Genomic DNA, 17,496 nt, shown 5'->3' with positions numbered 1-17,496 from the left:
TAAAAACATCAAAATTTTACTTTACCCATTCTCTCCGATGCTCCCTGTATTTTTTTAAGCTGTGAGTGGATGACCATGCTATGTGATCAACAACTGTGAAGGCTAAGCAAAAGTGAACTGAGTTTAGTATTGTAATTTCAAAAGAACCTTAAACTTTGTAATATTTGACATATATAATGGTATGCAGAATCCTTATTTTACCGCATTTTATCAGGCATTAATGGCAAGCAATTTATAAAAACAACTAGTATTTCTTTTGTACAGAATCAGCTAAGAGCTTAGCTTAGAGAAAACAGAGAAGAGAAAACTCAACAGCACACAAAGCAAATGGAAGCATCCTAGTTTATAAATGGGGCCAGAAGAGGAAAAGCTCTCCCACATTCTCCAATGTGACAACCAAAGCCCTCCCCACAGGCATACTTGTTAGGGGCCACGTGTCACTGTTGGCTTGGGACAGGGCAGGCACATTCCCTCTGAAATAAATTCCATGCCCTCTCAGTGAAAGGAAAGCCAGAGTTAGAAAGAGAGGTGAATAAGCCTAAAGCTTCTCATTTCCCTGTGCCCTCAAATCTTCAAATGTTCCACCTACTTATTACCTACAACATAAGCTAGGACTCCACATAATAATGTGGGAACTATATAAAGACCAATTTCTAGTCTAGTAACAGAGCAGGAAGAGACCTGTCCTGTACAGAAAACACATGTCTTCATATGGACAAGTAAACCCCTATGTCTTCACGTGGAACCAAGATAAAAGCTACTGCTTCACTGTAACTATTATAGCAAACAACAAATTTGATCATTTTTACACACTCCTCCAATAGTCTCACCAAATCCACTAACGTCTCCCACCTACCTTTGTTGTTCCTTCAGAATTTAGCCTAAAGCTCACCTATAAGAACCCTTTTATAATAACCTTAAAAGAAAAAACTCTTATTACTCCATGTTACCTTGTTAATAAATACAGTTTAATTCATTGTATATTTATATAGTACAAAGTATAGGGTTTATTTTATGAAAAGATTCACTACCATGTCTTAACATTATATGATTACTGATGCTTTGGAAACATTTAATAGGACTCGATACATGTCAAACTTTTCAGGAATACATTTATTACAAAAGGAAAGAAAAAATACTCAGCCAAAGATGGCAGTGGGAAAAACTAATTAAGGCATTCTCCCTTCCCAATGTAATATCAAGTCATTCTTTCGAACAGAACTTATAAAATCATACTGAGTATTAGTAGAGGCTTTCCTTTCCCCCAGAAAATGCAAAAAATAAGGGTACTGAAAGGCCATCCCTCTTAATTCTTTCATATGGTCCTACAGGTTTATCATTACAAATAGGTACCAATATCACCCCCACCATAATCACCATGACAAGCCCGACATTTTAAAAATGCAATGCCCACTGCAGAAGAAATTTCCAAAACAAGTTCATTCTTGCTGAATATGACCAAAGATTAATAATGCTAAAATAATTTTTTAAATCTATCAGCCTACCTGTCTATGAAAATCCATATAAAAAAATTTTAAGGAATGAGACTGGGAAACAGCCTTGGTAACAGGATGAAAAGCTCAGGGTCTTTAAGAGCTAACAGAATGGTGAAGGAAATGTGCAGAAAGAAATACTGAAGTAGCTACATTCCAAGGGCTCTATTCCACCCCTGCCACAACCCTATCTTCCCTCATTATACAAGCACAGAATCTTGGTCACTGGCAGGGCTCAACGCCATCACATTTCTTCCAGGGGGATATATGCTTTAGGAGAGCAACATATTCCTCCTCTTAGATTTAAGACACACATTAGAAAAGCCTGAATAAACAGTTACCCACAAATTTAGTCCTAAAAGTGGATTATATACAATTTGTTTTATGGTATATGTCATAAAGGGAAGTCAGTCATTAAAAAGTTGCAGCCTGCTAAATTTCATATTTTGATACTTACTTGCAGAACTGCAATTCTGATACAATAATACTCCTACTCTGGATATCTGGTGCCTTCTATCAACTTTTTATACACAAAATTAGAAGTAACGAAAGCTCTCTCTGGCTATGAGGAAATAGCTGAAAAGAACCAAAGAAAAAGTAATTGGCTGATTTGTCTATTAGAGACAAGTTCTCCATAGTTGGTGATAGCTATAAACGCTAAGCAGAGCCTCCCCAAATCTAAAACTAATGAAGAAATAAAAAGGAAAAATAAATAAGAATATCAAAGGACAGAGGCAACAGACAACTCAATGATAAAGGAAGTTAAAATGAAAAACAGAGATTACCATGAAGGAGACTGAGCCTTACAACTACTGAAACAACAGAGCAGGAAAACCGTGGAAAACCGTGACATAGTCACAAGAATTGCCTTTGGGGGAAAGGACTGAAACTGTGAAGGAGAACATGAGCGACTTCATTTGTAACACTTTACTTAATGAACAAATAACACTTGTTCTCCTATAGGTGTTTGGTGGTCTTTTATGTTTTTTAAAACTTTTTTCAAAATTAGACACCTATATGCAATCAGTGTCACAGAATTTATCACTTAAAAATAAACGTAACTGTTCATGTGCAATCTTCACGCCCTACTGGACTTTCAGTCCCTCGAGAATTAGAGTCCTATGTCACTACTTTATTGCAGAGTCAAACGACAACAGAAGCAAGTACGTCCATAATCTCTAAGAAAAAGAAAGCAAGAAAAAAAGTGAAGCAACTCAACAACCTAGGGATATTCAGGTTCTAGTCCTATCAATTACTACACCCTAAAACACATCGGCCAGTATCAGAACACCATGTCTGGGGAAGTATTCCCTCTAATACTATGAGGCAAATTAAATCATCTGATTTATTTTCATACCAGAATTTCTCAAAATTCTAAAATCGGAGGTGAATCAACTGTTTTTCTAGTAAACATGCCTTGATGGTTCCGGTCCATAATGCAGAATCACAGCACTTCCTCCCCGTTTCTAGTCCAGGGGTTTTCTTTGATAATCAGCTTTTCTCACAGCCAGCACCTTTCACAATCCCACTGTGGAAGAAGTTGGTGAAATCCTGCAGAATTGCTGACCACCATGGACCAAAACATTAATGGAAAGGTAAGATGAAGCTAAATACGTAATTTCATCCCAGAAGTCTAGATGGACCTCTCTGGGGACTTCTATATCTCTCCATCTCATGGGTGTGTATTTCTGTCTGTTTCTAAGGAAAAGTCATTTCTACCCAGTGGCTTAGGTATATACAGTTCAAGCAGCTTTCCTTCCGTATGAGGAACTAATACAGTATTTCCTAAAGTACAGGATTTGGACAAAAAATAATTTTAGATGTTATATGATTTCACCAACATGACATTTTAAACACCACTCAATCACTAGTGATTATTTATCATGATTAAGGCAAGAAAAAAGTTTCCACTTGGTGCTTAGTACGTACTTAATACAGCTAATGAGTTCTAATTTTTAGCATAGGGTAAGTGACAACAGACTCTAGTTATCTCATAACACCATGTTGTTTTCATTGTATTTATTTTTCTGGTGACATAAACTTTCATTTTAAAATTAGCTTAAATTTTCAGAAAGTGAGTTGACATAAAAAATTAAACAAAAAGAAAACAGGGTAAAAAATAGTACAGGTGATATATGTGATTTACATTTGGGAAACATTTATCCAGAACAGAGTTTCTCAAACTTTTAATGTGCATCAGAGTCACATGAAAGGCTTCTTAAAACACAAATTGCTGGCCCCCATCCCCAGAACTTCTGATTTGGTAGGCCTGGGGTGGTACGTCCAAGAATATGTGTTTCTAACAAGTTTCCAGGTGATGCTAAGGTTGATGATCTGGGCACCACATTTTTGATAAACACTGATCTAGAACAATGGTCAAAAAGCTTTTTCTTAAAGGGCCAGATAGCAAATATTTTAAGCTTACCAGCTATATATCTCTGTTGCAACTACCCAACTCTGCTGTTGTAAGGCAAAGCAGCTACAGACAATATATACACAAATGGGCATGATTGTGTTCCAACAAAACTTTATTTACAAAAAGCAGGTGGGCCATAGTGCCAACCCTGATCTAAAACACACCCTCAAGTAACTGAAAAGGGTATATGGTATATCATAGTAGTAGGACAGAATATAGAAGCAGCTGAACAGCAAGGTGTATATATACTGTAGATACTATCCAATAAATATCCAACCTATTCTACTGAAAAGCAAAGCTTTGGAGAGTTTAACTCTGAAAGAGAAAACTGATGTCGGCAGAAACCTGAGGTCTCAAGAAAATAAAAACAATTTACCATGCATTCAGGAGACATGACAAAAGATTCAGCAAGGGCAGCTGGTTAAATTCTTTTCATGTTGAATCACAGAGGTCAACATCATTGCACATGGTTCACAACTAAATTAGAACATAAGGATCAGTATCTAGTAAGAGTATTTTAAGAAAAAAGTTTTGAAGACTCCTTTCTCTAGGCCATGTTAAATAGAAAAATATAACATTTATTCAGCTGATTGAGTTACAAGTTACTTTCTAATGGCTTTGACTTTTCAGTCATAAGTTACTCAGTTAAAACAAAAACACTAAGCTGTAGCCAATTTCAGAGTTTTTACAAACTACTTTTCTCTCTATCCTCAGTAATCTTACAAAACTGATTAACTGATCTATTTTGGCCTTGCCTTCTAATTTCTATCCCAGCAGCTGCTAGTGTATGAGATCTTAAACTGAAAAGGAACAGAATGACTTTTTTGCAGGTGCTGAATCCATAAGATTCCTGTCATAAACTTACCCTCCCTCCCACTCCCTCATTCTTTCTCCCCAAAATGTTCTAACTTTCCTCATCTTCACAGTCTACAACTTCTCAGTAGACTGACTATTAAGTTGGGTATACAATCAATTATGTGTCCTCAATGAATATACTAACATTTCAAGCACCTTTCTGGAATTCCATTCTTGAGGAGTACCTGCTTCATTTATCTAGCCTTGGCCACACTTACTGTTTTAAGCCCTCTGCCTATCTCTGCAACCCCAAACTTGCCTGAACCATTAGGAACATCAAGCTTTAATGTTGATATGAACCACCTGGTACTGAAACCCTCACTAAACCTCACCCCCATCCATGAACCTACTTGCCCTTGACTTCTTGCTACCCATCTTGAACATGTAGCTCACTACCATTTATCCTTATATGACATCTAACCCAAACCAAACCAAAGTATTTACTTGCTGCTTATAAAGCTTATGGACTGACAGACAAAATGATTTTTCTTTGCTTTTATTTTTTTACCCGAAGCAAAAGAAATGTCTTAGAAGCATAGATTTACTTGAGGAGAGCTAAACAACTGTAGAGAATCCAAGAACAATGCAGAGTTGTAAGAGGTGATATTATTATCACCTGGGCTGTTCTGTAGACAAATAGCTTTCAGAGTTCAAAGTGAGTTAAAGTTTTTTTAAATGGATTCACTATGTGGGTGTTAACAGAGTTTTCAGTGTTTTGGTATGCCTGGACTTCCGATAAAATCAAATATTTACTAAAACTCTGTTTAAGTTTACGTTTAACTACTTAACCTTATGTTTGCTAAAATTTCTTATAATGTTAAAGAATTTACAAGCTCTAGAGTTAGATATAGCCCATAATTATTTAAAAAAATGTATATTTGCACATTAAAGGCTATGCCTCCTTCACTTAAAATGAACAATCCAAGTGGAATAGAAGAATGACTTACAACTGACCAAGAAATAAATATGATTCATTATGTTAATGAGAGAAAAAGAAAAGAAAATGCTCTCAGTGTTGATGACAAGTCAAGGAACACAAATTACAGTAAAGATGATTTTACGAAAAAAATCCACTGAAGAAAACGCTACTTCAATCGTTGATTCAATAATTTATTTTGCAGAAAGCCAGCGAGGTCATACTGTCCTATAGGTTCAACAGTTACATATCACTAAACTAGGTACTAGGTACAAGTAAATGATTTTCTGAACTGTATTTTCCTGGGTATCTCCTAGGATGCATATCCTTTTAATTTTACATCCCATAAACTACAACTACCATATATATACGTGATCAGCAAAAATATTAAATTATGATTAATGTACTCCATTAACTGAGCAAGAACATCATATGGTCAGAAGGATTACCACCAAAAACAGCTAAAATTATCTGAAAGCTTCAACTTCCCCTAACCATTCCCTAACCATAACGGACAACTAACTATGCTATAAAATTCTAATCTATAATCTGAATTCCATTAGTCTACTGGTTGCTTTTGAGGGCAGATGCCATTTCTGGCCTGGTATAACCTTTACAAGATGGTCTCTGTTCCCATTTAAGGGTTATAAGCAATTAAGAGGTATTTAATCCCCAAAACTACCTTCTATAACTTCTTTAGTTGTTAAACTTAGGATATAATCTAAATTCACACCCTCAATTTTGTTTAATTCCTATCCCTGGAACCTTGCAAGGCCTTTCTGGGGTCAGGGCCAGAGACTTCTCATAACTAAACTGCACTTGTTGGCAGAAGGGCTTTAGCTAAGGGACATCCTTCCAATTAAACCAACCCAACAAAAGTAACTACAGTCTGTGTGAGGACACTAGGTTCCTCCAGCCATCACACAGACAGTTCAGCTGAACTGCTGCTTGGCTTCTCCTGTGCCGCTCCCCCCTGCTTGCAAATGGAGTCTGTTCGGGGAAGACAACTTGCCCCTCTCCCTTCTATTAATGCTAACAACTAAAACAAAGGTAATTATAAAATTTAATGTATCTTAAACTTCAGACAAAATAAGATACTAATTTATATCTAGTTACGGTTCCTCCCTTTTAAAAAACTTAAAATATACTTATTTTTCAACATTTTTGAGGATAACATAGGAAATTACTTGGCTTCTCATTTAACAAATTATAGATTTAACTTGAGGCAAAAAAGGTTAAGTGACTTACCCAAAGTTACAATTAGAGGTACAGCTGGGGCTAGAAACCAGGTCTCCTGAGTCTCAGCCCAGTGCTCTTTTCCTTAGCCCATGATGCCTTATCAGAAAAATCCAAATACAGTCAGACCCCCAGTTACATGGGTATGAGTTACACTGATTCACATATACAAACTTTATATAGTGTGACCAATGTTTCAACTCACGCGGTACCCTGCTTCCATTTATGCAGTATGCCAGGCATCGGCACGATTTTCAGTGGCACACAGGCGGTTGCCACCACCAGGGCCCTAGGCAAAATTGCAAAGAAGGCAAAGTTTGTCTTTGGCCCTCCCACCTCCCTTATGCATTCCTCTCCCACCTCCTGGTCATCCCCCTGCCCAGCCTCCCAGCACCATCATGCTGCCCTCTGGTTGTCCAAAGCCTCCCACTTCCACCACTCACCCAGGACTGTCCTTTCTGGGAGTGCCCAGGGATCCAAAATTACCTCTCCATTTCCCTACTAAAACTCCTATTTCTGAGAATTTCAGTAAAGTTTAGGTAATCTACATGATTAACCGATTTAAGTAATTCAAAGTAAGTTACATTTAACAGACTTAAATCTCCAAGGAGTTTAAAAAGAAACTAATTAAAAATTCTAATTTGGGGGAGGGGAAGAGGAAATAAATCTTTCATTAGGGGGGCAAAGAAGGTAAAAGAGAAAGTACTCTCGGCCTCCTGTGCCACTTCAGAATCCCTCACAGACAGGACACTAAGAGTTGAGGGGGTGGTTACTGCCACCCTGACAAAATGAGTGGTTGCTTTATAGTCAGTCTCTGGGATTCAAAAAAAAAAAAAAATTGGACACAGCTGCTTTGAATACCCTCCTACCTACCTTTTCCATCTCTCTCCCACCTCTTGGATTCCCATTTCCACCTCTTAGTACCAAAGACACCCAACAGCATTCCCTGTAAGCTGTTCCTGTGTCCAATACAAAGCTTCCCATTATATGGTTTCAAATTACATGAGTTATTCAGGAAGGTATCCACGTCCCCCTATCCCTGGATAACTTCAAGTTGACTGTATGCTAAAAAAAAAAAAGTCCTAATTATTTAAAGGTCCTGAATCATAAGATGAAGTATGTAAACTCATTAACTATCTGGTAAGAAGGAAAAGAATACTCTGATTCTTGTCTTATATACATAAAAGAACTAATTTGGGTATCTAAAAAAAATTCAATTCTTTTCCTTGAAAGTAGTATGTTTCTTACTTCTGGCCCAACACAGCAGTGAAAATCCAGTCATTTCAGCTAAATAATATCGTGGACTTGTAAACATGGGTTCATTGGTAAATCCTCTTAGTCTGGAGGCAAAAAAAAAAAAAAAAATCCAGTAACAGACACATAAAAATATAAATTTATTTGTATACAAAGCAGAGTGGATTTTTAAGAAACCCAAGTGTCTGCTAATTACACAAATAGAAAAAATATATATATGTACGTATATGTGTGTATGTGTGTGTGTGTATATATATATATGTATACACATATATATACACACACACACATTTTAATTCAGCTTTGCAATATTAGATTGGCTGCCTAGTTTGGAAATTTATCAGGTGATAGTAGTTACTCTGATCCAACTACCCTCCCAGTAAAATTAGGAAATTCAATCCATGCAGAAGGTACCCAAAACGGTACCCATCTAGGATTAAAAGGATCATGTAAAGTATGTCTTAAATGAAATGATCTCTATAATTTTACTACAAAGATTATTCTGTTAGCTAAGATTCTGGATTAAGTCCCTTCTCAATACCATATGTTATAAAAAACCATTCTTATCTAAAAGTGAAAAATGGTAACTGATAAGTTTCTCCAGTGGCATTTTTAATTAACGTTAACTTTCAAGGCTTTACTACACAAATGAAATTCATCTCCTTCCCAATCCTGCCTCCTCTCTACACAACCACAAGTAGGTTTGCGATCTACACCTATTTTTCTATACGTTCTACGAAGATAAGTTCCAAATGTGGGTATTTATTACAACTGAACTAGGAACACTGAAAAACCATGCGAAGTATACACTGCTAAAACATTTGAATTCGATAAAATGTTTTACTCACATATTTTGCTGCAAAGCATTCAAGGAAATTATAATAGCGACTGCTAAAAAGTTGAGTGTGCCTTTTCTCTTACATCAAACAATTTAAATAACTTGTCAAAAAAAAGCATTTCTTTAATGGCTAAGAAACTATTTGCCTGAACAAGCAACATACAAAAATGAGCAAGTATTGGCTTTGTCTTTAAGAGAAAAAGTAGTGAACTAGACCCTTCCTCCATATTAGCATGGATTTGAGTCGAATATCAAAGAGTACATTACTAATTATCACCACCAAAAAAGCATCAGCATTTCATCTTATCTAGAAATTCTCTATGACAAAAAGATATCCAGCCATTAGTGGTTTTCTATACAAGCTCTAACCTAAGCGCCTAAAAGGATCGTTGTTTCCCCTCAATTCTACTTCACTGGGCACCACATTTTCAAAATGGTTCTATTCGGGGCACAAGCAAGGTTTGTCAATATTTACTGAACAAAGCCTCTATTAAATTGTCTAACAAAATGGAGGTCTCTCGGAAAAAAAACAGGCCGTAACATCCTTCTTTTCACAAAATGGGCCAAACACACCCGCTTCAAGAAACCATGGTTTGGGTCAGATTTTCCCATAAGAATGGTTGTTTCATCCCTGGGACTGGATTCCTAGTAAAGGTTTCCTCCGGACCCAGGTAAGGGGGTGGTTGATGGGGGCCAGTTCTCCCTGGATACTCTGGAAGGCGGCGACGAGGACTGATCCCAAAGCTCTGGGTTAAGGAATTAGTTCAGGGGGCGGAGGCTTTAGCGGTCCGCAGGTACCTAATCAGCGACAAAACAGGCCGCCCGCCTACGCAAAAGAGACGTGGGCTCTCCCGTCCCAGCCAAGTCAACACTCAAGGCTCAAACTCTCCTTTCGGCCTCCAGGCCCCGCCTGACCCCATTGGCAGCAGTTCCCGCCAATCCGCTCGGTCGCCGCCCCCCAGGCCCGCCTGCCCAGCCCTGATTGGATGGGACGGGAGCCGGGACCTCGTGTTACCAATCTAAGAGCCCCTTACTCAGCCACACACACAAGCCCAGGTGCGCCCGCGGAGACCCTTCCCTCGCCTTCCCCATCCCTTCCCCCACCCCCAGGGCACTGGCAGAGACTTACCGTCCCGGGAGGTGCCCATCAACTGGTCCAGCATCGCGCGCATCTGGGCCTGCGCCGACATGGCGGCGGCGTAGCGGGCGGACGGACGGGGGTGGGGCGCAGACCGGGCCCTCTCGGGCGGGGGGACAAGGGGAAGGGGTGGGGGAAGGTGAGACGCTGTCTCGGTTGCCGCCGCTGCCTCGAGGCGTGCGGAAAAGGGAGCTGGAGGGGTTGCAGGAGAGTCCGGGCTGCGCTCCTCACGACGACGCGTACGTGGAAGGCAGCAGCCCCCGAAAGCGACCCTCGTTCCCTCACTCTCCGTCGGGTTCCTGGGACAGAAGCAATACCGGCTAACCAAGCTCTCGTCTCCAACACTGCCACCCGCCAGAAGACGTCAACCCCCCCTTCAAGCTCTGACGCCGCTCGCCGCCACCGTCGCCGCGACGTGAGCGCGCACGCTCCTCGCGCTTAGTCGTTTCCCGCGGGGGCTCCACCAACTAGCGTCCAACTGTATTTGCTCCGCCCGCCCCGTGCGGGAGGGGTTCCACCCTAACGGCTCTCGGGCGCGTGCACGCGGGCCTCTCCCGCCCCAGCCCTCCAGATCTCGCGAGACTCTGGTGCCTCAACGGACCCTAGAGCCGGATCCGCCCCGGGCGCGAAAACGCTCCAGGCTGCAGGTCTGCTAGGGCAGCGTTGCACGCTGTGCTGGCGAACCAGCCCAAGCTAGCTTGTGTGCCAGAGGGTTAGCCCGAGTCTAAAGTAAGTAGAGACCATACCCGTCCTTTCGACGGAGGTTAGCAGTCTTAGGAGCTAATCCGGGCGTATTCCTGACGAATATTCATTGACCGATTAACTCGTTTTCAAGGGCCCACCTGAAAATCGTGTAGCCTCGACTCCTTTCTCACTGCTGCCCGACCCTCTACAGAAGGAGCCCTGGATATCTGACAGCTGGGTCATCTTCCTTAATCTATGCAAGGAGGCTTTAAGCACCCCCAACTGGAATAAATCAGGTTCAGGAAATAACGCCTGAAATTACTGCACTACGAAACAGGCCACCTACCCTATTCGGATTTGTCATCGTTATTTATATATATAGCAGGAAGCTGTTAGTCTAAATTAGAAGCTATAAAAGTTAAGCAGTATTCTAACAAAGGAAAGGAGGTCATCTTGTAGAGAATTTTTTTCCTGCTTGAGAGCTAAATTTGAAGGATAAGGCCTTTTCAGTGTATCAGCAGCCCTGACAACAGAAAAGCAAGCCTGTGGGTTCTTAGCTTGCCATCACCCTGCATTCCAGATGTAGGTCGACCGATTACTAACTGTGGGGACATGCAGCGATTTATTTCTTAATCTCATGTCTAATGAAGATACATACCTTATAGCACTGTTGTGAGGACTAAATGAGCTAGCAGAAAATCCTAGCCCAGAGCCTTGCCCTGAGGTTTTAACTTTTTTTTTGTAAAATATTAATTCCTTAAGATGAGACATAGGTACTTTGCAAGGAAATAATGGTAAACTTTTTTGTTTCATTAAGATTTTATATACATTGTCTTGGAACTTATAATTTAATATCAACATCAGTAAAAAAATTTACGTAAAATAACAATCATAGTACCAAGATCCTTTTTTTCTTTTTGGCCGCACTGTGCTGTTTGAGGGATCTTAGTTCCCTGGCCAGGGATGGCACCTGTGCCCTGCCAGTGAAAGCACCGAGTCCTAACCACTGGACCACCAGGGAATTCCCCAAGATCCCTTTAAATGCATACTGGGCCAACAAAAATCTTAGAATCATCCTAGTGTTTAGTAACTGACCAGATAGTTTCCCACCAGTTATTCAGAGAACTGAAAATTCAAACAACTCCAATACTTGGAATATCATCCTTTGAAAACTACTTACAATAAAAGAAAAATTTACAAATTAATATGTCTGAGAGGAATGCCCTATTACATATACAATACCCTTAGGAGGAAAATACACTAAAATGTTGAAATGTTATGTGTCAGTGAAGAGATTTTAGTTCTTGTCCCTCTCTTACTTTCTACCTTTCTGGTTGCTTACATTTTAGATGTATCTCTTATTTTAAAACAACCGTTTTTTTTTCAATAGTCTGATCTTCACTGTCTTTTAATTGAAGCATTTAATCATTCATATTCATGTAATTACACATGTGCTTGAGTTTAAAGCTCTTATTTTGTCTATTTGTCTCACCTGTTTTATGTTTAATTTTCTCTCCTTTCTTGTCTGCCTTTTAATCATTCCATTTTTTCCCCTTCTAGTAGTTTGAAAATTTTAGTCTGTTTTTATTCTTTTAGCAGTTACCCTAGAAGTTATAAGGGGCGTTTTTAATGTATCAAAGTCTTTACACTTCCCCCAGAGAGAGAATACAGAGAACCTAGAAAACTAACTCCATTTAACCTCTTCCCAAGATACATGCTCTTGTTAAGCATGTGTTTTAGTTCTTTATTGTTTTGTTTTTTTGGCTGCACCCCGCAGCTTGTGGGATCTTAGTTCCCCAACTATGGATGGAACTCAGGCCCACGGCAGTGAAAGTGCAGAGTCCTAACCATTGGACCGCCAGGGAATTCCCAGTTCTTTATGTTTTTTAAAACCAAGTTTCATATAATCGATGTTTGTTTATTTACCACTCTGCTTTCTTTCTGGAATCTCTGCCTTTCCATCTGGGGTCATTTCCCTTGTGTCTGATGTTTAAACTTTAGAACAGGAGTCAGCAATATACAATTGACCCATCAAATCCAGCCCATTGCCAATTTTTGTGAATAGTTTCATTGGAATACCACCAGGCTTACTGATTTGTTATTGTCTGTGGTTTTTTTGCGCTACAACAGCAAAGTTGAGTGGTTGTGACAGATACCATACCCTATGGCCTGCAAGACTAAAATATTTACTATCTAACTTTTTAGGGAAGTTTGCCTACCCTGCCTCAGGGTTTGCTTTAGTGTTGGCCTGCTGGTAAGGAACTCTTCCATTGTTGTTGATCTGAAAAGACCTTTATTTTGCCTTTCTCAATTCTAGATGGATATTCTAGGTTGGAAGTTATTTTCTTTCAGCACGTAGATTCTATCATTCTGCAGCCTTCGTTGCTCCTGGGAAGTCAGTTCTCAGTCTGTCACTCCTTTGAAGACAGCTGGCTGCTTTCAAATTTTGTTCTTTTTGCCTGTGGTTTTCTGCAACTTACTATGATGTATCTGGGTGTGGATTTATTTTTATTTATTCTGCTTGAGATTCATTGAGCTTTTAGAATCTGTGAACTGACATCTATCAATTCCAGGAAATTTTTAGCTATTCTCAAATACTGTCATTCATCAACTTCTGGACCTCCAAATAAAGTTTTCACTGTTTCCTCTATGTCTCTTTACTCTCTTCACATTTTCCACCTTGTCTTGCCAAGCTACCTTCTTGATGCTTTTTTTCTGACAAATTTTATAGTTCACACTAATCTCCCTTCCAGTGTGTCTAGTCTGTTGTTAAACCCATCCATTAAATTCTTTAGTTTTTCAGTTCTAGAATTTTTATTTGGTTTTTCAAATCTAAGTCATTTTTTATAGTTTCTGGTTCCTTGATGAAATTCCCAAGGTTGGCTGTTCTTTGACCCTAGTGATCATAATTGTTTTGTAATCTGAGTTTGCTAATTATAATATCTGATGTTTTCTGTGTTTCTGTTTCTGTTGTCTATTTCCTGGTTTTCACTTATGGGGTCTTGTTTTCTTCTGTGTCTAGTTATCTTTGTGTGCTGAACATGTATATGAAAAACTATGTGTAGGCATAATATAAGCCCTAAGTAGGGCTTAATGCTATCTTTCTCCAGAGAGGATTTTTATTTTTCTCTGATAGTAACTTGAAGTACTTGTCAAGGATCACCGTGATACAAATTCAATGCTTTAATTTCCCTTGACACCAAAATGGCAAAAATATGGTCTGAAAGCCTGGCAAGGGCTTTTTTTATTTCCGGTTCAAACTGGAGGGTGAACTCCAGGGTCCTAGTTTAAAGTGAGTGTGAGTTTATTAGAGTGCCCACCTTGGTCTTTTGCCTCACTAGCCCTATAATCCCACCAAAAATACAGGTCAGTTTCAATACTGAAGCTATTGCTACTAAACTGGCAAATGCCCTGAAGCCAAGAATGTGCCTTTGTGTGCTGCACTTACTTTTCTTGGTTCTTGTGTTCTAAGATTTGGCCTAGTATTTCCCTACTTATCTTAATAGCTCTTTAATGATTTTAAGAATTAAAAAAAAAATTTCATCCACGTTTTTTAGCTGTCTTCAACAGAAGGGTTAATCCAAATTACCTAGACTATCATTAACAGAAGTTTGTTCTCTTTGTTCGTAAACTTTTTTTAATTTTTAAAATTTAGTAACTCTTATCTGAAAAAACAAAAACCTCTGTGAATATGTCTTTGTGTACATTCTAGCAATGATATCCATTCCTTCAGGAATAAGGTCTCATAAGGAAACAGGAACTTATAAGAACAGTATATACTCTTAATCTATACAAGCTAGAAACTAGGTAATTAAAAATTAGAATAGGTACAAGTAGCATACATTTTGCTAGCCATCCAGAGCAGACAACTCTGCATTTTACTGTAATTTATAAACTAATAAATAAATAAAGGCTATATAGTAAAATTTAATACTGCAATTATCGTTGGGGCATGAGTACATACCTAACATCAAATTTTATAAACATGGTTCCTGTTAATTTAAATGTAGATTAAAAAATTCAAATTCTGGGGGACTTGCCTTATGGTCCTGTGGTTAGGACTCCACACTTCCACTGCAGCGGGCGTGGGTTTGAGCCCTGGTCGGGGAACTAACATCCCGCAAGCCACACGCAGCAGAATGTTGAAAGAAAGCCATGGCTCCTAGAACCAAATTTCGGTATGGCTAGACTGTCAAATGTAAGGGGAGTAGAGATGTGGCTCAAGATATTTGGCAAGGGCCAGATCCTGCAGGCCCTTGTTAAAGTTTAACTTGAAGGGTTGTAAGCTGGAGAGAGACAAGATCAGATCTGTACATAGTGGAATATGGATTGATTGAAGAGCACAATTTGGATTTAACGAGACCAGTTAGGGAGGGCAGTGGTTCAGAGAAGAGATGCAGGAGATAAGAGGTCTGCGCTAGGGTAGCAGCAATAGCGAGTCAAGATTCTTAGGAGGTAAAATCTAATTTAGCGATTATTTAGCTGAGGATGTGAAGAAAAGGAAGCAGTCTCGAATAACTCAGATTTCCGACTTAAGTGGCTAAGTGAGAATGTCAATGAACTAACAGGGAACACCAGGGATTTTATGGGGGAATGAGGAGTTTCCATTTTAGATGCACTGAATTTTCTTTTTTTTTTTTTTTTTTTTTTGCGGTACGCGGGCCTCCCACCGCTGCGGGCCTCCCACCGCTGCGGCCCCCCCGCCGCGGAGCACAGGCTCCAGACGCGCAGGCCCAGCCGCTCCGCGGCACGCGGGACCCTCCCGGACCGGGGCACGAACCCGCGCCCCCCGCATCGGCAGGCAGACTCCCAACCACTGCGCCACCAGGGAAGCCCGATGCACTGAATTTGAGATGCCTTTGAGTCACCTAAGTGGTGGTGTCTGGCCGCTGGACGGGTCTATAGCTTGGCAGGGGGGGCTGGACTGGAGTTAGCCTGTTGATGATAATTAAAGCCTTGGAATGTAGGTGATCACCCAGGGAAAGCATGTAGAGTGTGAGATAAGGACCTAGGTCTGAACATGAGGAACACCAACATATAAGCGATACACAGAAGAGGAAACTGAAGACAATTGGCTACAATGAGAGAAGAAAGCAGAGAATGTATCATGAAAGCCAAGAGAAAAGGAAGGAAAGGTTAACAGTGGCAAATACTGCCTACGAGTCAGCAAGATAAGGAATGATCCATTGGGTTTAGTGGCATGAAGGTCATTTGTAAATTTGCAAGGCAGTTCTAATAGAGGGCGAAAAACCAGACTGCAGTGGATTAAGAATGAATGGTCATGGGCTTCCCTGGTGGCGCAGTGGTTGTGAGTCCGCCTGCCGATGCAGAGAACACGGGTTCCTGCCCCGGTCCGGGAGGATCCCACATGCCGCGGAGCGGCTGGGTCCGTGAGCCATGGCCGCTGAGCCTGCGCGTCCGGAGCCTGTGCTCCACAACCGGAGAGGCCCGCGTACAAAAAAAAAAAAAAAAAAAAAAAGAATAAATGGTCATGAAAAATGCATAAAATGGGTACATGAAACAACATGGATTATTAACCTCAAAATCTGTACGCTGAGCAAAAAAAGCCAACTCAAAAGAGTAAATACTATATGACTGCATTTGGAGGAAATACTTGAACAGGCCAAACTAATCTATGATTACAGCAAGGAGGTCAGTGGTTGCCTAGGACCAGGTGTGGGGAAGGGGGGTTGTCTGCAAATGGGCACAAGGGAACTTTTGGGGTGCAATGAAAATGTTCTATAGCTTTATTGGTGTGGTTATTACACAGATGCATTCATTTGTCATTATTCATTCACCTGTATATTTATTATATGTACATTATACCTCAATATAAGTTTAAAAAATGTGGGGACTTCCCTGGCAGTCCAGTGGTTAAGACTTTGCCTTCCAAGATGACTAATAAGAAAATAAATAAATAAATAAACATTTAAAAAAAAAGACTTTGCCTTCCAATGAAGGGGGTGCGGGTTCTATCCCTGGTCGGGGAGTTAAGGTCCCACATGCCTCGCGGCCAAAAAACCAAAACATAAAACAGAAGCAATATTGTAACAAATTCAATAAAGACTTTTAAAAAAATATATAGAAAATGAAAATTCACTCAATTCACTGAATAAATTCATTCAATTCATTGAATACATTCAATTTGTTTGCAAAGAGGAATGAGTTAGAAGATAGGAGCTGAAAAGATATTTGAGTTAAAGCTGAGTACAACTGACCCTTGAACAACATGTGTTTGAACTGTGCTGGTCCACTTATACGTGGATTTTTTCAATAATAAATACCAAAGTAGGGCTTCCCTGGTGGCGCAGTGATTGAGAGTCCGCCTGCCGATGCAGGGGACATGGGTTCGTGCCCCGGTCGGGGAGGATCCCGCATGCCGTGGAACGGCTGGGCCTGTGAGCCACGGCCACTGAGCCTGTGCGTCCGGAGCCTGTGCTCCACAGGGAGAGGCCACAACAGTGAGAGGCCCGCGTACCACAAATAAATAAATAAATAAATAAATACCAAAGTACTACCCGACCCGCAGTTGGTTGAATCTGCAGATGCAGAACCGTGGAGGGCAGACTATAAATTAAACTCAGAGTTTTGACTCTGTGGAGGATTGGTGCCCTTAATCCCCCAAATTGCTCAAGGGTCAACTATAGTTGTTTTTAGATGGAAGAG

The 17,496-nt window shown here is 40.1% G+C and overlaps 1 protein-coding gene across 2 annotated transcripts in view; it reads right to left on the bottom strand.

Moving 5' to 3' along the window:
- LOC309966159 (putative RNA-binding protein Luc7-like 2) overlaps positions 1-10,571 on the bottom strand; it is a 57,143-nt gene extending 46,572 nt beyond the window's left edge. The window contains exons 1-2 of one of the 2 annotated variants that reach the window (XM_082846127.1): positions 10,138-10,217; positions 6,929-7,205 (exon numbers count right to left, since the gene is read on the bottom strand). Coding sequence is in view for 1 of the 2 variants with exons in the window: in XM_082846126.1 (XP_082702252.1) it covers positions 10,138-10,198 (61 nt within the window). In the remaining variant the exon portion in view is untranslated. Of the gene's footprint in view, positions 1-6,928; positions 7,206-10,137 lie in introns of both variants that reach the window. The other variant, XM_082846126.1, reaches the window with a different exon arrangement.
- Between the last annotated feature and the right edge of the window lie 6,925 nt (positions 10,572-17,496).

This window comes from Leucopleurus acutus (genome assembly GCF_964270905.1).
Source record: "Leucopleurus acutus genome assembly, chromosome: 9".
Taxonomy (NCBI): Eukaryota; Metazoa; Chordata; class Mammalia; order Artiodactyla; family Delphinidae; genus Leucopleurus; species Leucopleurus acutus.
The sequence above is the reverse complement of the archived record's forward strand: the minus strand, read 5'-3'. Positions and strand labels throughout refer to the sequence as shown.